Genomic DNA, 21,123 nt, shown 5'->3' with positions numbered 1-21,123 from the left:
CAAGCCAGGAGGTGACGGCCATAAATAAGAGGCGGGAGGAGGAGGAGGGGGGCAAGTGGGGAGGGGAGCCCAACCCTGACCTGGAATCTGCTCACAGGGAAAGTGGACACAGCAAGGACTGGAACATGAAAGACAAAAAGCAGGACCTGCTTCTTCCTGCAGGAGAAGAAGAAGTGAGAGACGTCGTCGCAGTCTCCGAGCTCTCCCGTCCTGCAGGGGGCTGCACCGGCAAAGACGAAAGTGAAACGTGCCGGGTCGGGAGGGCGCCGGGGAGCGACGAGGCGAAGTTGACCGCAACTCCGCGACACGTGGACGACAGCGGCCCACTTGAGACGGTCGGTCGGTCTCCAGGAGGTGATGAGAAAGATGATTGGACGCTGCAGGAGACTGCACTTGAATGCATGGGGAGGAAAGGGGGCGGAGTCTCTCCTCTTGCTCCCAGCCTGCATAATCCTGCCCCCTCTGTGCGCCCCCCTGGCGCCATGGCAACCAGTCTGCCCCGCGTGGATGCAGCAGAAGGAGAAGGAGGAGGAGGCCCAGACGGGAGAGAAGTGGAGCGCCAGGAGGTTTGGCACGAGGAGGAGGAAGAGGAAGATGAGTTTGGAGTTTTCATGCAGGCCGAGGGAGGAGCAGCGAGCAGCCAGTGCGTCGCCATGTCTGCCCCAATGCCTTGTGGGAACTCAGCGGGTGAGTGCTTCTCTTCTTGGTCACTTCATTAGGTACACTACGTGAGGACATGTGAAACAAAGTGAGCAGGAAAGTCCACGATTACACTTCTGTGACGTCCTAACTCCTGATCCGCCTAATAACATTTTTGGAATGATTCCGCCATATTGTTTGGGATTAGCAGGGATTTGTTTTAGATGAAAGCTTTTAAAGCAGGGGGTCCAAACTTTTGCCACCGAGGGCCGCACGCTGACAAGTCTCAGCATGGTGGGGGCATTGTGACATTTTTAATTTTCAAAACCAATACAATATTTACATGTTTTACTTTCAGGGCGCCCCTCAAGTTTGGTCCCAGGGTCTCAGTCATAACATTTTTAAAAATGAGTCATATATTATTTTATTATTTATTTTTTTTACTATTCCACGCTTAAATCTTTAGATCAACAGGTCTGTCTGTCGATTTAAAGTTAAAAAATAATAGTTGTTTTTTTGCCATATTATGGAATATTTGCAGCCTTAATTAAATAGGTCAATAATTCATAACAACATTGTTTTTAATTAATTTTTATTTTGTGTTCAAAACTTTTTTTTAAATCCCATAACAGTGTTAAAAATGAGTCATCTTTTTTTTATATTTTTTACTTTCAACACTGAGGTCTGTAGATCAACTTCAGATCCATCTGCCGATTACAAGTTTTCATTTGTTTGACGTTTTTTGAATGAACACTTGATGCATATAATCACAGCAGTATGATGATTCTATGTGTCTACATTAAAACCTTCTTCTTCATACTGCATTCATATACTGTATGCTACTTTTAAACTTTCATGCAGAGGGAAATCACAACTAAGTCAAATGACCAAAACTGTATTTATTAAATACTCTTCATTCTTTCAAGGGTGACTTTTTAAATGAAAGAACAAATTAATAGTGTGGTTACCTTTTTGTAGTAACACTTCTGCTGCATACTTTGCATATTGCTGTTGTCTGCTGAATATCTTCCCACTTGAAGCCAAACCACCGCCAGATGATGGATCCCCTGCTCTTTATTTTGGGCATTTATTGTTCTTCCTCCATTTGTGATAAGTTTCACACCATCTCTCTCTTGTATTGTCTCAAGCTCCGCTCCGCTCGACCTGCCTCAGCTAACGTTAGCCATGCTGCTACCTCTCTGGTCGGCGAGAGCGTATGACGCTCAACGCGTGACAGTATGTGACGTATGTAAGAAGGCGGGCTTGTTTTCCGTCTCCGTGAGAATGAGAGACGAGGAGGAGTGAGAAACGCCTGTAGTGTAATGCCCGCAGCTGAAAGCAACTCGACCTCCCTCAGCTAACATTAGCCATGCTAACGTTAGCTTTATATATATATATATATATATATATTTATATATATATATATATATATATTCATTTATATATGTACAGTATGTATAGATACACTAGGGGTGTAACAGTACACAAAAATTTCTGTCCGGTAGGTACCTCGGTTTAGAGGTCATGGTTTGGTTCATTTTCGGTACAGTAAGAAAACAAGAAAATATAAATTTTTTAGTTATTTATTTACCAAATTTGTAAACAATGGCATAACATACATATACACACAGGGTTCATTACCAAGGTTAATACAGTACACATATATAAAATAAAAACTAAATAAGATAAGGCTCAGAATGGTTTCTTAACAAAACCTTTCTACATATAAAGTGCTTTTTATGATTGATTGATTGAGACTTTTATTAGTAGATTGCACAGTACAGTACATATTCCATACAATTGACCACTGAATGCAAACACCCCAATAAGTTTTTCAACTTGTTTAAGTCATGCACCTGGGGATAGGTTGATTGGCAACACTAAATTGGCCCTAGTGTGTGAATGTGAGTGTGAATGTTGTCTGTCTGTCTATCTGTGTTGGCCCTGCGATGAGATGGCGACTTGTCCAGGGTGTACCCCGCCTTCCGCCCGATTGTAGCTGAGATAGGCGCCAGCGCCCCCCGCGACCCCGAAAGGGAATAAGCGGTAGAAAATGGATGAACTTGTTTAAGTCGTATATATATATATATATATATATATATGTATATATATATATATATATATATATATATATATATATATATATATTAGGGGTGGGCAAATTAGTGCGTTAATTATGAGTTAACTCATCAATCTATTAACGCCGACAATTATTTTATCGCACATTTGCGTATGTTGTTTACATGCTTTTATTTTGTTAACGCCTTTTCTTAACAAGATGGCGTCGCCCGGCGTCGAGGGGCTTTTGGTAAAGATGGAACATTTGGCCAAAATACCGGACAATTCTGCAAATTTCATGGCTGGCTTACAGCGTGGTCACTCCGGGATCACTTACGACCGCCAGACAATTCTGAATGTGGATAGATCGGGCTGTTTTGGACTGAATGCGTGCTTGCTAGACCGGCTAGCTAGCATGCATGGGAATACTTTGCCGGCTACATCCAGCGGCCTGTGAAGCAGCGGAGTATATGTGTTGTCTGTCTATTTATGAATAATGCAGACTAGGAGTGTTGGCTGAGTTCTTAACGTTTGCTTTCAGAGCGTCCATATCACAACATACAAGATGCCATCATGGCGACACACAACCTATACCGGGCTACCGCGCATGCTCGTCACTCCTGTTGCATGCTGGGTAGGGTAGTTGTTTTATTCCCTGGCTCATAACATCACAATATAGTACCATGTATATGATGCGTTCAGTTTATCAAAGCACCAAGCAAACAATCGGAAAATTCCCATCATATCAATTCCTAGATATGGTATAATTATTTTAAGTGCACTACGCAGAATAAACACAACATTATTAATATTGCTACTACGGATAATTTAATCAAAAATTCCCTAAAACAGCCCACTAGCTATAATATAGGTTTTTTAAACATAAGATCCCTGCTAAAAAAAATGTTTCTGCTGTTACCTCAGAAATTGCCTGTTCAGATGTTAGGATTGTGGCTCAGAGATTTGTATGTAGATTATATTTATTTTCCATAACAAACAGGATAACTTAAATCCCCTGGCAGTGGTAGTAATAAGCTTAAATGTTTGTATTTACATTTTTTGAGTTGATTTTCATAAAATATGCTATTTAACTGCTGCTGTTTAACAAGGACTGATTTAAATTGTGTTTGCACAACAAATGTTTTGGCGCTTTTGTTCATGTGGGAGAATATTCCAATAAAGGTGCACTACACACTACTTTTGAATTCATTATTGGGCTTTGCGTATACAATGCAGTTAATCGCGATTAATCTGAGAAATTGTGCGATTAACTTCGATTAAAAGGTTTAATCGTTGCCCAGCCCTAATATATATATATATATATATATATATATATATATATATATATATATATATATATATATATATATATCTCAATCAATCAATCAATCAATGTTTATTTATATAGCCCTAAATCACTAGTGTCTCAAAGGGCTGCACAGACCAGCATGACATCCTCGGTAGGCCCACATAAGGGGCAAGGAAAACTCACACCCAGTGGGACATCGGTGACAATGATGACTATGAGAACCTTAGAGAGGAGGAAAGCAATGGATGTCGAGCGGGTCTAACATGATACTGTGAAAGTTCAATCCACAATGGATCCAACACAGTCGCGAGAGTCCAGTCCAAAGCGGATCCAACACAGCAGCGAGAGTCCCGTTCACAGCGGAGCCAGCAGGAAACCATCCCAAGCGGAGGCGGATCAGCAGCGCAGAGATGTCCCCAGCCGATACACAGGCGAGCAGTACATGGCCACCGGATCGGACCGGACCCCCTCCACAAGGGAGAGTGGGACATAGAAGAAAAAGAAAAGAAACGGCAGATCAACTGGTCTAAAAAGGGAGTCTATTTAAAGGCTAGAGTATACAAATGAGTTTTAAGGTGAAACTTAAATGCTTCTACATATATATATAGATAGATAGATAGATAGATAGATAGATATATATATATATATATATATATATATATATATATATATATATATATATATATATATATATATATATATATATATATATATATATATATATATAGATAGATATATAGATGTATATATATAGATAAAATTAGTCAGCAATTTAATTAAAAAGTAAAATGATACTAACTTATGAATTGATTAATTTTGATAACAGCAACAATAAACACCACTTCTATTGAAGACTTTAGTTGGCAAAGATGGTAATGAGTGGAGAGGTAGGAGGACTTTGCAACAAGCTCTTTCCCTAAACCCACTAGTGTTTCGCACCTTATTTATCAAAGCGCTGGCACTCACAACTTTCTTCGGCCCCATGGTGGATAATTTTGCAGTGGTACTCAATGAGAAAACAAAGCAACCGAGTCTCCAACGTGTGTGATTGATTCTTTGTTAGACACAAACGGACTAGTTTGTCACGTGTAGTGTTTTAAAACAACCCAGTCGGTAGACAAAAAGAGTTAATAAGACAATTGTCAGTTATGAAGATGTATTCTAGTTAATTGTCCTGATTATTTTACGTCATCTAACATACCAGTGGCCATCTTTGTGTGTTTGAAACAGCGGTGGAGGAGTTGTCTGATTGGACGCCTACCTGGACAGGAAGTCCCATCCAGCATCCGGGTGACGCCTGGGACGCCTTCCCTCAGGACGCGAGGGGCGAAGGTCGGCATGAGGCGGGACTTTGGTGGCCTGAGGAGGAGAGGAGAGGCGCTGATGATCACAATCTGGTAAGCAGGTTTATCTGAAAGCGAGGCCACGTCCACATCGTTGGGACACGCCCCCAACCTCCACACCGCTCAATCAGGCTGTATCGCAATCACATTCGATGTGAGCACTTCTATAAGACCTAAAGGCCACGCCCACAGGTCTGTTCCAGGACCACATCCATGTTTCTGCAATGCTCATCTTTAGGTCGTTCCCTTGATGCATCACTTTCATTTCACTTCTGGACCACATCCGTGAGACGTTCAATGTCCAGTCGGTTCCCATCCAGGTCGTTCCCGTCATGTGTTTAGTTGGCCACTAGGTAGCAGTGTTGGCCACTAATGTTTGATCGAGGAATGACTTGAAACGTTTAGAGGAAGGTGAAGTCATATTTCATTTTGATTGATTGATTTAGACTTTTATTAGTAGATTGCACAGTAAAGTACATATTCCGTACATTTGACCACTGAATGGTAACACCCGAATAAGTTGTTCAACTTGTTTAAGTCGGGGTCCACGTTAATCAATTCATGGTAAATTGGTAATTCATTGCCTCTCTACTTTCACTTTTAATACAATGGTGAATTTTCAACAATTAAAGGAGGGGTGTTCAAACTTTTTCCAAAACTCAAGTAAGCAGGCGCCATTTTGATACATATTTTTTGTTTTTAAATGTTAAAATCAGACATTATACATATTTAAAGACACAACTTTGTGTTATAGGTGACAACGTATATTTTTATTAATAATTGTTATCAACATTTAATCTTTTTCACCTTATATTACATCTTTTTGCCCTTTTTTCTTACATTTTTGTTTTTCTCTAACAAACCTTTTCCTGTAAAAAAAATATATATATATAATGAAGATAATGATAATAATAATAATGATAATAATACAATTGGGTAACTGCACAACCTGGGGTGTGTAGCATTCTGCCAGTACGAAAATTAATGTTCAGTCATATTCTTACCAGTTGTTATTATCATAGTTGTTATCAGAAATTCATTGGTTAATTAAATTGTTTTGTCTATTTCATTTGTTTAACTGACCACTTAGTTTTTAGTTTATTACATATATTGTTTTATGTATTTAGAGAGCTTCTAATATTTTAGACCAGGGGTGTCTAAACTTTTTCCACCAAAGTAAAGTCAAAGTATGCGGGACCCATTTTGATGTTTTTGTTTTGAACATCATAGAACAAGTAAATAATAAGCATATATTTATATATATATATATATATATATATATATGTATATATATATATATATATATATATGTATATACAGTGGGGCAAAAAAGTATTTAGTCAGCCAACGATTGTACAAGTTCTCCCACTTAAAATGATGACATAGGTCTGTAATTTTCATCATAGGTACACTTCAACTCTGAAAGACGGAATGTGAAAAAAAAATCCAGGAATTCACTTTGTAGGAATTTTAAAGAATTTATTTGTAAATTATGGTGGAAAATAAGTGTTTGGTCACTTCAAACAAGGAAGATCTCTGGATTTCACAGACCTGTAACTTCTTCTTTAAGAAGCTCTTCTGTCCTCCACTCGTTACCTGTATTAATGGCACCTGTTTGAACTCGTTATCTGTATAAAAGACACCTGTCCACAGCCTCACACAGTCAGACCCCAAACTCCACTATGGCCAAGACCAAAGAGCTGTCAAAGGACACCAGGAAAAGAATTGTAGACCTGCACCAGACTGGGAAGAGTGAATCTACAATAGGCAAGCAGCTTGGTGTGATAAAAATCAGCTGTGGGAGCAATTATCAGAAAATGGAAGACATACAAGACCACTGATAATCTCCCTCGATGTGGGGCTCCACACGAGATCTCATCCCGTGGGGTCAAAATTATCATGAGAACGGTGAGCAAAAATCCCAGAACCACACGGGGGACCTGGTGAATGACCTGCAGAGAGCTGGGACCAAAGTAACAAAGGTTACCATCAGTAACACACTACGCCGACAGGGAATAAAATCCTGTAGTGCCAGACGTGTCCCCCTGCCTAAGCCAGTTCATGTCCAGGCCCGTCTGAAGTTTGCCAGAGAGCAAATGGATGATACAGCAGAGGATTGGGAGAATGTCATGTGGTCAGATGAAACCAAAATAGAACTTTTTGGTATAAACTCAACTCGTTGTGTTTGGAGGAAGAAGAATACTGAGTTGCATCCCAAGAACACCACACCTACTGTGAAGCATGGAGGTGGAAACACCATGCTTTGGGGCTGTTTTTCTGCTAAGGGGACAGGACGATTGATCCGTGTTAAGGAAAGAATGAATGAGGGCATGTATCGTGAGATTTTGAGCCAAAACCTCCTTCCATCAGTGAGAGCTTTGAAGATGAAACGTGGCTGGGTCTTCCAGCATGACATTGATCCCAAACACACTGCCCGGGCAACGAAGGAGTGGCTCCGTAAGAAGCATTTGAATGTCCTGGAGTGGCCTAGCTCGTCTCCAGAACTCAACCCCATAGAAACTCAGTGGAGGGAGTTGAAAGTCCGTGTTGCTCGGCGACAGCCCCAAAACATCACTGCTGTCGAGGAGATCTGCATAGAGGAATGGGCCAAAATACCAGCTACTGTGTGTGCAAACCTGGTGAAGACCTATAGTAATCGTTTGACCTCTGTTATTGCCAACAAAGGTTATATTACAAAGTATTGAGTTGAATTTTTGTTATTAACCAAATAGTTATTTTCCACTCTAATTTACAGATAAATTCTTTAAAATTCCTACAATGTGAATTCCTGGATTTTTTTTTTCACATTCTGTCTCTCACAGTTGAAGTGTACCTAGGATGAAAATTACAGACCTCTGTCATCATTTTAAGTCTGAGAACTTGCACAATCGGTGGCTGACTAAATACTTTTTTGCCCCACTGTGTATATATATATATATATATATATATATATATATATATATATATATATATATATATATACTGTATGTATGTATATATACTGTATATATATATTATATACATTAAATACATGTGTACATATGTATTTATATATATATATGTATGTGTACACATATATATATATATGTATGTCATGCATTTGTGTGTATATATACATATACAAAGTATATTCATGTATATTTTATATTTTTTTAACACAATATTTGTGTCGACTTTGTGTTTTAGTGGACAAAGTATATTATTATTAATTATTAGTATCTTCATTTCAGCTTTTTCTCATTACATTAAATGTCTTCTCTTTTCTCTTACATTTTTATGTTTTGTGCAAAATTCAAGCTGTTGGCCGCAAATTTTTTGCATCATAGTTTCAGCTTTTTCTATTAACATTACACTTTTTCCTTACATTTTGACTGTTTTTCCCAACAACGTGGCTAAAAAAAAAAACAAGACTCGGGCGACAAATGTTCCCCAGGCCGCACTTTGGACACCCCTGATTTAAAGCCTTGTATGCCGTGGTCACCACAGTATAATAATCTCTGGTACGGAACATTCTGTCTTTATTATTGTAACTCAGTGATGGCGTCTCTCTCCGTAGGCGGGTCTCTTTGCATCAGCCTTTCCCCCGCTACCTGACTCACCCCCCCGGGACCCCGGCGACCCCGACGTTATTCCCACGTTGATGCAGCTCCTGGTGGGAAGCGGCGGTCAGGAGCAGCGGTGAGTCAAACAAAGTTGTGTTGACATGGAAAAAGTTCATGTTGTAATTTGCATTACTATATCTTACAATGACTCAAGTTGTTGTTGAATGTCGCCATCGTGTGGCCATCACAGTGAATTGTGCCTTTATAAAAAGACAAAGCTGATTTCAATTAATTAAATCCATTTGAAGTGAAGTGAATTATATTTATATAGCGATTTTCTCTAGTGACTCAAAGCACTTTTACATGGTGAAACCCAATATCTAAGTTACAATTAAACCAGTGTGGGTGGCACTGGCCGCTGGTGGGTAAAGATTCTTGCCCAAGGACACTACAGCAGTGACTAGGATGGCCGAAGTGGGGATCGAACCTGGAACTCTCAAGTTGCTGGCACGTCCACTCCACCAACTGAGCTATACCACCCCAATATTTGCTGAGGCCTGCTGCATATTTGATGAAAATACAGCAAACAAAAATTCTGAATATATATATATATATATATATATATATATTCAGATTTTTTATATATATATATATATATATATATATATATATATATATATATATATATATATATATATATATACTATCGACGGTCACTCAAAACGAGTATGACGATCCACCTGGTAGGTGGTATCCCTTCATGGAGGATGCCTGTGCGTGACTTTGTTTAACGTGGGGAGACTGGTGCACAGACAGTCACCACACGATCCTTGTCAGGGTCCAGTGGCATGGAGTCCAAGGCGACTGGGGTCCCTTTTCTGCTGCAGCCTTCATCCGCCATCCCAGCCGTTGTGACGCTCCATAGAGTTAACAATTATCCTCCGCCTGTTCCACCATTAAGGTCTTGGGTTGTTATTTTCCCATAACTGGGCCCACATGGATGTTGGGGTGCCTTCTTCCGCCATCGCAGCCGTTGAGGTCTTCGCCGTATCCCTGGCTAGGGGGCAGTCAGGTACTAGGCCTTTGCCAAGTGCCACCTGGGGTAACAGTAGTATAGAGGTGCCCCAAGACACCATAGAGGAGCCTCGACTGCCAGATGCACTTTAACGGCATAATAAATTCATAAAAGAACCAAACTTCATGAATGTTTTTTGTGACCAACAAGTATGTGCTCCAATCACTCTATCACAAAAAAATAAGAGTTGTAGAAATGATTGGAAACTCAACACAGCTTTGACATTATGTTCTTTACAAGTGTGTGTAAACTTTTGACCACTGTATATTCTTAATACATTCAACAAACAAGACAGGACATATGCAAGGTCACCTATAACGCAACTTGTTGTCTTTAAATATATATATATATATATATATATACGTATATGTATATATATATATACATATATGTATATATATATATATATATATATATATATATATATATATATACGTATATGTATATATATATATATATATATATACGTATATGTATATATATATATATATATACGTATATGTATATATATATATATATATATATACGTATATATATATATATATACATATATGTATATATATATATATACATATATGTATATATATATATACATATATGTATATATATATATACATATATGTATATATATATATATATATATATACATATATGTATATATATATATATATATATATATATATACATACATAAATAAAATAGGGCTGCGAATCTTTCGGTGTCCCACGATTCGATTCAATATCGATTCTTGGGGTCACGATTCGATAATTTATCGATTTTTTTTCAATTCGATTCGATTCAATTCTCCATTCAAAAATTATGTATTCAAAACGATTCTGTATTCATTCAATACATAGGATTTCAGCAGGATCTACCCCAGTCTTCTGATATGCAAGCAGAGTAGTAGATTGTTTAAAAAAAGCTTTTATAATTGTAAAGGACAACGTTTTATCAACTGATTGCAATAATGTAAATTAGTTTTAACTATTAAACGAACCAAAAATATGACTTATTTTATCTTTGTGAAAATATTGGACACAGTGTGTTGTCAAGCTTATGAGATGCGATGCAATTATAAACCACTGTGACACTATTGTTCTTTTTTTTATTATTTTTATAAATGTCTAATGATAATGTCAATGAGGGATTTTTAATCACTGCTATGCTGAAATTATAACTAATAATGATACTGTTGTTGATAATATTATATTAATTTCTGTTTCACTAGTTTTGGTTTGTTCTGTGTCGTGTTTGTCTTCTCAATTGCTCTGTTTATTGCAGTTCTGAGTGTTGCTGGGTCAGGTTTGGTTTTGGAATTGGATCGCATTGTTATGGTATTGCTGTGTAGTGGTTTGTTGGACTGCGATGAGGTGGCGACTTGTCCAGGGTGTACGCCGCCTTCCGTTCGATTGTAGCTGAGATAGGCACCAGCGCCCCCCGCGACCCCAAAGGGAATAAGCGGTAGAAAATGGATGGATGGATGGTTTGTTGGATTGATTAAAAAAAAACAATTTTTTTTAAAAATAAGAATCGATTCTGAATCGCACAACGTATTCGAATCGATTTTTTCCCACACCCCTAATATATATATATATATGTATATATATATATATATATATATATATATATATATATATATATATATATATATATATATATATATATATATATATATATAATGTCTGTTTTTGGCAATTTTGTTACAAAATATAAATATATCAAAATGGCCCCTGCATACTTTGCGGCCTTAAAAGGAAAACGTTTAAATGACATTGCTATTGATCCGAAAAAGTCCTTTTACTCTGCATTCATTATCAAATGTGGACCCTGCAGGCTTCTAGGCGGCTTTGCCGATATCAGCAAAATGGCGGTCCACAGATACAAAGCAGGAAGCGGCGGCGTGTCACGTGACCTGCTGTTGAGGTCCTTACACGTGGAGCCGCCCGACACAGTGAGTCTCCTTTTTCACTCACTTTGAGGCGCAGTTGTTCCGCTCCAAACTCCTCCCAACATGCCTACGTGAAGGTCCTCGGACTGACCCCTCACTTCCTCTAATTGTCCTCGCAGGTCACCTGCTGGTCCAACCGCCGCCCCTCGCCCGGCCTCCACTCAGCCAATCAGCACGCCCAGCACTCGGCCGCCAAGTGACGGCTGTCGTGCGACAACAACGCCAGCGTGACGAACTGACCCCTCGAAACGTGGCGAGCAGGAAGTTGACGCTCGCTTCCTGTTTGGGCGGATACTAATTTTTTTTTCAAAACTAGCGGGACTTTGAGGAGTGGGCCAACGCCACAATGAAGTTGTGTTTTTGGCGGCTGCACGGCGGCGTGTCACATGACCTGAGCCCCACGCTGACGCGGCATTAGGAGAAGTTTTGTCTCCTGCCGATCTGATGTTTACACGTTCAGCCGAGCAGGAAGTGATGCGCTGCCCTTCGCTCCACTGCGCTCCCCGTCGTTGTCCCCGAGCTGTCAATCAAAGAGCGTCGCCATGGCAACAGTGTGTTGACCGCTCCACGTTTCACTGCTTTGTGTCTGTAAGGTTTTGTCATGTGAAGGGGAGATAAACCAATCAATAAATACATTGATACACAGATCCAGACGCACTCTCAAATTCATCACATTCACACTGAAATATCACATCACTAATGATCAATACATCATCCACCAACCCCTCCTTTTATCCACCCATACACCCACCCAACAATCTACCATCCACCCATCATCCATATCTACCTACAGTACCTTCCCACCCACCTATACCTACCTTCGTATCTACCTACCTACCCAACCATTCATCGACCCGCCCAACTATACCTACCTTCCTATCTACCTACTGACCCATCCATCAATCCATCGACCCACCCACCTATACCTACCTTCCTACTCAGTGGCCTAGTGGTTAGAGTGTCCGCCCTGAGTTCGGTAGTTTGGGAGTTCAACCCCGGCCAAGTCATACCAAAGACTATAAAAAAATGGGACCCATTACCTCCCTGTTTGGCACTCAGCATCACGGGTTGGAATTGGGGGTTAAATCACCATAAATGATTCCCGGGCGCGGCACCGCTGCTAACCACTGCTCCCCCCACTTCCCAGTGGGTGAACAAGGGGATGGGTCTAATGCAAAGGATAAATTTCACCACACCTAGTGTGTGTGTGACGATCATTGGTACTTTAACTTAACTTTAACTTCCTATCTACCTACCTACCCATCCATTCATCGACCCACCCAACTATACCTACCTTCCTATCCAACTACCTACCCATCCATTCATCGACCCACCTACCTGTATCTACCTTCCTAACTACCTACTGACCCATGAATCCATCGACCCACCCACATTTACCTACCTTCCCATCTTCCTACCTACCCATTCAGCCATCCATCCATTGACCCACCCACCTATACCTACCTTCCTGTCTACCTACCCATCCATCCATCCATCGACCCACCCACCTATACCTACCTTCCTTTCTACCTACCCATCCATCCATCCATCAACCCACCCACCTATACCTACCCTCCTGTCTACCTACCTACCCACCCATCCATCCATTGACCCACCCACCTATTCCTACCTTCCTATCTACCTACCTACCCATCCGTTCATCAACCCACCCAACTTTACCTACCTTCTTATCTATCTACCGAACCATCCATCCATCGACCCACCCACATACACCTACCTTCCTATCTACCTACCTACCCATCCATTCATCGACCCACCCAACTATACCTACCTTCCTATCTACCTACCTACCCATCCATTCATCGACCCACCCACCTATATCTACCTTCCTGTCTACCTACTGACCCATGAATCCATCGACCCACCCACATTTACCTACCTTCCCATCTTCCTACCTACCCATCCAGCCATCCATCCATCGACCCACCCACCTAGACCTACTTTCCTACCTACCTGCCCATCCATCCATCCATCCATCCATCCATCGACCCGCCCACCTCTACTTTCCTATCTACCTATACCTACAAATTAGCAATTGTTTTCGTCCCCATATCTACATTACCTACCGACCCATTCATCCATCCAATCGTCCGCTGTTCCATCTTCCCTCCCATACCTACTGACCTACCCGTCCTTTCATCAGTCCATCCATTGACCCACCCACCCACCCACCTACCTATCTAACAAATCTTTACATTAATTCTCCCACCACTACCCATCCTTCCGTCCATCCATCCAGTCATCCACTATTCAATTCTCCCTCTCATATACCTACCTATCCATCATTTCATGAATCCATCCATCCATCGACCCACCTACCCATACATTAATCCGTCGACTATACCTACCCATCCTTCCACTCATCCACCTATAATCTACCGACCTACCCATTCTTTCATCCATCCATCCATCAATCCATCCATTCATCCACTTACCCACTTGCCTCCAGATCTATACATTCATCCGTCCACCATCCCACCTACCTACCTACCGACCGATCCTTCCATCCATCCATCCAGTCGTCCACTATCTACCTACTTGTGTTGTCCCGATACAAATATTTTGGTATCAGTGCCAGTACCAAAATGTATTTCGATACTTTTCTAAATAAAGGGAACCACAAATTAATGAAATTATTGGCTTTATTTTAACAAAAATTCTTACGTTACATTATACATATGTTTCTTATTGCATTCGAAAAACAATTTTGGCCTCAAATAAAATAGTGAACATATTAGACCACTTGTCTTTTAGTAGTAAGTAAGCAAACAAAGGCTCCTAATTAGTCTGCTGACATTTGCAGTAACCGTCATGATCCGTAGTCCGGATCATGTTTTGAGTTTTCTGTTAATTTTGAAATCCTTTTAGTTCCTGTTTGTGCACATCCTGAGTTTGTTACCATAGCTACTTATTATTTTCACCTGCCTGTGGTTAGTGGTTCCACGCTCAGCTGCTGTCAACCACTAATCAGAGAGCTATTTAGTCACCTTGCTCTCCACGCTCAGTCTGGCGTCATTGTTTGCTTTATGTCTGGTTTCATGCTAAGTATTTGCTACATGCATCAGTCACGTAAGTTCTCTATGTCCTTAGTCCATGCTAAGTGTTAGCTTTTGTTTCAAGTGCGATCAGCACGTTGTGCCTTCGCCTTGTTTTCCGTGTTTGTAGCCTTTTGAGTTCCTAGATTAAAATGTGTTCCTACCTGTAAGTCCTGTCCGGAGTGATCCGTTAGCATCCTGGGGTAACAGCTTGCTGCGAGGTTTGTTCGGGAGGTGGGGGTGTGTGTGTGTGTGTGTGTGTGTGTGTGTGTGTGTGTGTGTGTGTGTGTGTGTGTGTGTGTGTGTGTGTGTGTGTGTGTGTATATGTGTGTGTGTATGTGTGTGTGTGTGTAAGCCTGCAGCGTGTCTTTGTTCCACGACCTTGGTGTTTTCTTGTAGCCGCCAGTCAGTCCAAAGTCAACAACAACAGGTGTGTGTCCATAAGAGACAAGAAGGGAGTTTGTTGTGTCTTAGCCGCACCGTCCTTCGGGAGAGTCTCGAAACCAGGGAAACAATTCAAGTCAGAATTTTTTTGTTTGCCAGTAAAAATAACATTTGCTTTTCACTCTGGTCCTCAATTTCATCCTGCAGGGCAGATGGTCCGATGTTATCCAAATCACAAAGTGTCCACAGTTCTGCCTGTATCCTCCAATCATTTGTGGCAGCTTTGGGGTACTTTGAAGGCTGACAGCGTCTTCCAATGTGTCGACACACCAGAAAAACGCTTACTCCAATCAGAAGTTGTCCTGTTGTCATAATTCCCAATAGGTAGATATTTTCACGTCCTCGACTGCAAGGGTCGCCAGGCACTCCTTCTTCTCCCAAGAGTCCGTCGTGTGTCCAGCAACAACCGCTTTGTCAAGACAGACAGGTTCCCCCAAACCCAAGATCTTGTCAATTTCCTTGAGAGGACAGTTAAATAGTTCCATTGTTTAGATTTGGACAGCAGTGCGAAAAGAGGCAACAAGAAAATTAATAGATAGATAGATAGTACTTTATTGATTCCTTCAGGAGAGTTCCTTCAGGAAAATTAAAATTCCAGCAGCAGTGTACAGAGTTGAGATCAATTTAAAAAAAAAAAAAAGTAAAAAGTAAGTAACGGGGGTTTAAATGGAAACAAAATGGAGAAATATTACAATAAGAATAAAAAATAAAAAGCAACAATGGGAAAAAAATTATAACAGTAAAATAAGAATACAACAAGACAAAGTAGGCAGTAGTGACCATGTTATGAAAACGTATTGCACTGTTATTGTTTTGCATCCCCTGTCATCCTAGTACCCCCCGCCCCCTGCCCCAGAGAGGAGTTGTACAATCTAATGGCGTGTGGGACAAAGGAGTTCTTGAGTCTATTAGTCCTGCACTTGGGATGAAGCAGTCTAGCACTGAACAGGCTCCTCTGGCTACTGATAAGGCTATGCAGATGGTGACTGGCATCATCCAGGATGCTCACTAGTTTGTCAACAGAGACAAGACAAGACAAGACAAAGAAGCATGTAGGAGAGATGAGGGAGAGAAAAGGGGAGCGTCCGCCCTCGATGAGTGCAAGTGCTACCTATATCTACCCACCTACTATTTCTTTCATCCATCCATCCATCCATCATCCACTTACCCACCAACCTAAAAATCCATCCATCCATCCGGTCGTGTACTAATGCTACCTACTTATCTGTCCTTTCATCAATCCATTCATCCATCGACCCACCTACCTACAAATCTATACATCCATCCATCCATCCATCCGTCCACCGTACTAATGCATACTCACTCCCATATCTACCTACTTATCCGTCCTTTCATCAACCCATCCATCCATCGACCCACCTACCTACCTATAGACCTGCCTATAAATCTATACATTCAGCCGTCCACCATCCTACCTGCCCATCCCTCCTTCCACCTATATCTACCTACCTACCCATCCTTTCATCCATCCACTTACCCAACTGCCTACAAATCTAAACATTCAGCCGTCCACCTTCCCCAACTGCCCATCCCTCCTTCCACCTATATCTACCTACCTACCCATCCTTTCATCCATCCATCCATCCATCCACTTACCCAACTGCCTACAATTCTAAACATTCAGCCGCCCTCCATCCTACCTGCCCATCCCTCCTTCCACCTATACCTACCCATCCTTTCATCCATCCGTCCATCCATCCATCCATCCATCCACCCACCTACTTATCCACCATCCTACATATCAACACATTCATCCGTCCACCATGCTGACCTACCCATCCATCCATTCATCCATCTATCCATTTGTCCATCCATGCTTCCACCCATATCTACCGACCTGCCCATCCTTTTATCAATCCATCAACCCACTCACCCAACTACCAACTACCTCTTCTTTTTCTGGCTTCTTCTGGCTTCTTCAGCGAAGGCGGACACGACCCTTTCCCTTATTTCTCCTTTGTTTGCTCTTTGTCTCCTCTTGACTTAACTTTCTAAAAGGCCTCTCTTTTGCACCGTTGTCCGAAATCTAAAGTATGGAATTGATAAACAGTTTTCTCAAGAAAATTGACAAGATCTCCTCGATGGTAATCAATTTGGAACTGTGGTGATGGATGGGGCTGGGCAGAGCTGTAGCCACCCTCCCAAACTTAGACGATTTCTGAACTGAATCACAACTTGGGTGGCATCTCGGAGAAGCTTTCCGCTCCGCAAGGAGAAAGGATGATCAATTTGAGAGCCAGAACAGATTTGGAATATGTCTAACCAAAACAATCTTTATCAATCAATCAATCAATCAATGTTTACTTATATAGCCCTAAATCACTAGTGTCTCAAAGGGCTGCACAAACCACTACGACATCCTCGGTAGGCCCACATAAGGGCAAGGAAAACTCACACCCAGTGGGACATCGGTGACAATAATGACCCAGTGGGACGTCGGTGACAATGATGACTATGAGAACATGATACTGTGATACTGATGATACTGATGACTATGAGAACATATGAAAACATGATACTGTGAAAGATGGATCCAACACAGTCGCGAGAGTCCAGTCCAAAGCGGATCCAACACAGCAGCGAGAGTCCCGTTCACAGCGGAGCCAGCAGGAAAACATCCCAAGCGGAGGCTGATCAGCAGCGCAGAGATGTCCCCAGCCGATACACAGGCGAGCAGTACATGGCCAAGGCGAGCAGTACATGGCCACCGGATCGGACCGGACTCCCTCCACAAAGGAGAGTGGGACATAGAAGAAAAAGAAAAGAAACGGCAGATCAACTGGTCTAAAAAGGGAGTCTATTTAAAGGCTAGAGTATACAAATGAGTTTTAAGGTGAGACTTAAATGCTTCTACTGAGGTAGCATCTCGAACTGTTACCGGGAGGGCATTCCAGAGTACTGGAGCCCGAAATGAAAAAGCTCTACAGCCCGCAGACTTTTTTTGGGCTTTGGGGATCACTAATAAGCCGGAGTCCTTTGAACGCAGATTTCTTGCCGGGACATATGGTACAATACAATCGGCAAGATAGGATGGAGCTAGACCGTGTAGTATTTTATACGTAAGTAGTAAAACCTTAAAGTCACATCTTAAGTGCACAGGAAGCCAGTGCAGGTGAGCCAGTACAGGCGTAATGTGATCAAACTTTCTTGTTCTTGTCAAAAGTCTAGCAGCCGCATTTTGTACCAACTGTAATCTTTTAATGCTAGACATGGGGAGACCCGAAAATAATACGTTACAGTAGTCGAGGCAAGACGTAACAAACGCATGGATAATGATCTCAGCGTCTTTAGTGGACAGAATGGAGCGAATTTTAGCGATATTGCGGAGATGAAAGAAGGCCGTTTTAGTAACGCTTTTAATGTGTGCCTCAAAGGAGAGAGTTGGGTCGAAGATAATACCCAGATTCTTTACCGTGTCGCCTTGTTTAATTGTTTGGTTGTCAAATGTTAGAGTTGTATTATTAAATAGAGTTCGGTGTCTAGCAGGACCGATAATCAGCATTTCCGTTTTTTTGGCGTTGAGTTGCAAAAAGTTAGCGGACATCCATTGTTTAATTTCATTAAGACACGCCTCCAGCTGACTACAATCCGGCATGTTGGTCAGCTTTAGGGGCATGTAGAGTTGGGTGTCATCAGCATAACAGTGAAAGCTAACACCGTATTTGCGTATGATGTCACCTAGCGGCAGCATGTAGATGCTGAAGAGTGCAGGGCCAAGGACCGAACCCTGGGGAACTCCACACGTTACCTTAACGTAGTCCGAGGTCACATTGTTATGGGAGACACACTGCATCCTATCAGTAAGATGAGAGTTAAACCAAGACAGGGCTAAGTCTGACATACCAATTCGTGTTTTGATACGTTCTAATAAAATATTATGATCGACGGTATCGAAAGCAGCGCTAAGATCGAGGAGCAGCAACATAGATGACGCATCAGAATCCATCGTTAGCAATAGATCATTAGTCATTTTTGCGAGGGCTGTCTCCGTTGAGTGATTTGCCCTGAAACCGGATTGAAAGGTTTCACATAGATTGTTAGACGCTAAGTGTTCATTTAACTGCTCCGCAACAATTTTTTCGAGGATTTTTGAAATAAAGGGAAGGTGAGACACCGGTCGGTAGTTTACCATGAGGTCAGGATCGAGGTTAGGTCTTTTAAGAAGAGGATGAATAACCGCTTTTTTGAATGCTAGGGGAACAGTGCCCGAGGAAAGTGATAAGTTTATAATATTTAGCACTGATGGACCTAATAATACAAAGAGCTCCTTGATCAGTTTCCCAGGAAGAGGGTCAAGTAAACATGTTGTTTGTGTTAATTCCATTTACACGTTGTAACAATTCCTCTAATGTTATTTCCTCAAAACGAGAGAAACTATTTTGGAGGGCAGTATCCGCCGTATATACAATCGTGTCAGTGTTAATAGAACCCCGTTGTAGCTGGGACGCATTGTCTTTAATCTCCTTTCTAATGACTTCAATTTTCTTACTAAAGAATTGCATAAAGTCATCAGCTGAGTGGGTGGAGCTACTGGCAGGGGTCCCTTGTTGGGTTAGCGATGCTACCGTACTAAACAAAAATTTAGGATCGTTTTTATTACGGTGGATGAGATTTGAGTAATATTTAGCTTTAGCTAAGGTAAGCATGCGTTTATAAGTTATTAAACCATCACTCCATGCTTGATGGTGCACCTCAAGTTTAGTCGTGCGCCATTTGCGTTCCAGCTTTCTGCATAATAATTTCTGAGCTCTAGTTTCTTCTGTAAACCACGGGGTGCGCTTTTTTGGAGCCTTTTTTAACTTTAGCGGTGCTATGTTATCAATGGTTTCGCGCAGGGCGTCGTTAAAGTTGTTAGTGAGGTTATCAATAGAGCCCACATATTTTGGGAATGGTGCCATTACCGAGGGCAGTAGGTCAGCAAGAGTTGTCGTTGTGGCCGTATTAATGTTGCGGCTGCTATAGCAGTTATTATTATTATTAGTTTGACGAACATGCGTCTGAACCTCGAATTTTATAAGGTAATGATCGGACAATACTTTAATATACGGGAGTATCGTAACTTTGGAAGCGGTGATACCCCTGACAAGCACTAGGTCTATCGTATTACCGTTGCGACTCCCTCTTCACTGGCTTTGGCAATGTCACGCCGTAAACACCCCGGGGAGACCATTACAGCGAAAGACGCTCTCAAAACCCCTTCTTCATAGACACCTGGGATGATGACGAATGGAGCGGAGCAACTTCCAGGCTTATGGACAAACACGCACCCATGGACTACTACTGCACAGATATGCACACGTACACCCCATGCTAAATCCCACGCCTTCGCCAATTGGCGGTCTGATGGACTAAAGAGCCACGCCCTGATCGCTTCAGCTTCCTCGTCGTATGAGGAAAAAAAGAACTGATCAATCTATTTGATTGGATCCGGCCGCCCTAGAGTGCGCAATCACAATGCAGCTTTTTAAAGACAATTGACTGACACTGAGTCAGAGGTCACATGGTCTTGCATCAGCGCTACGGTAGCTAATGTCGCCATCGCCCCGCCAGCGACTTTGTGCGGGCACTAACTGTTAGTGATCTCACCCAAAGTGCGTTTGTTTTCCGCCAAAAAAAAAACAACTTTCCAAACTTCTTACCCCAGCTCAGCAATGAAAGAGTTAAGCGGAATTTAATGCTGAGTCAGCA

General features: G+C 41.5%; 1 protein-coding gene across 3 annotated transcripts in view; it reads left to right on the top strand.

The window, feature by feature from the left end:
- Positions 1 to 11,917, top strand: part of prx (periaxin) — a 60,797-nt gene extending 48,880 nt beyond the window's left edge. For all 3 annotated transcript variants that reach the window (XM_061877603.1, XM_061877607.1, XM_061877602.1), the window contains exons 11-13: positions 5,237 to 5,403; positions 8,906 to 9,027; positions 11,800 to 11,917. In XM_061877603.1, coding sequence (XP_061733587.1) covers positions 5,237 to 5,403; positions 8,906 to 8,990 — 252 coding nt within the window. In that variant the 3' untranslated portion in view covers positions 8,991 to 9,027; positions 11,800 to 11,917. The remainder of the gene's footprint in view (positions 1 to 5,236; positions 5,404 to 8,905; positions 9,028 to 11,799) is intronic.
- Positions 11,918 to 21,123: the final 9,206 nt, after the last annotated feature.

Source organism: Nerophis ophidion, linkage group LG18 (assembly GCF_033978795.1).
Source record: "Nerophis ophidion isolate RoL-2023_Sa linkage group LG18, RoL_Noph_v1.0, whole genome shotgun sequence".
Lineage (NCBI taxonomy): Eukaryota > Metazoa > Chordata > Actinopteri > Syngnathiformes > Syngnathidae > Nerophis > Nerophis ophidion.
The sequence above is the reverse complement of the archived record's forward strand: the minus strand, read 5'-3'. Positions and strand labels throughout refer to the sequence as shown.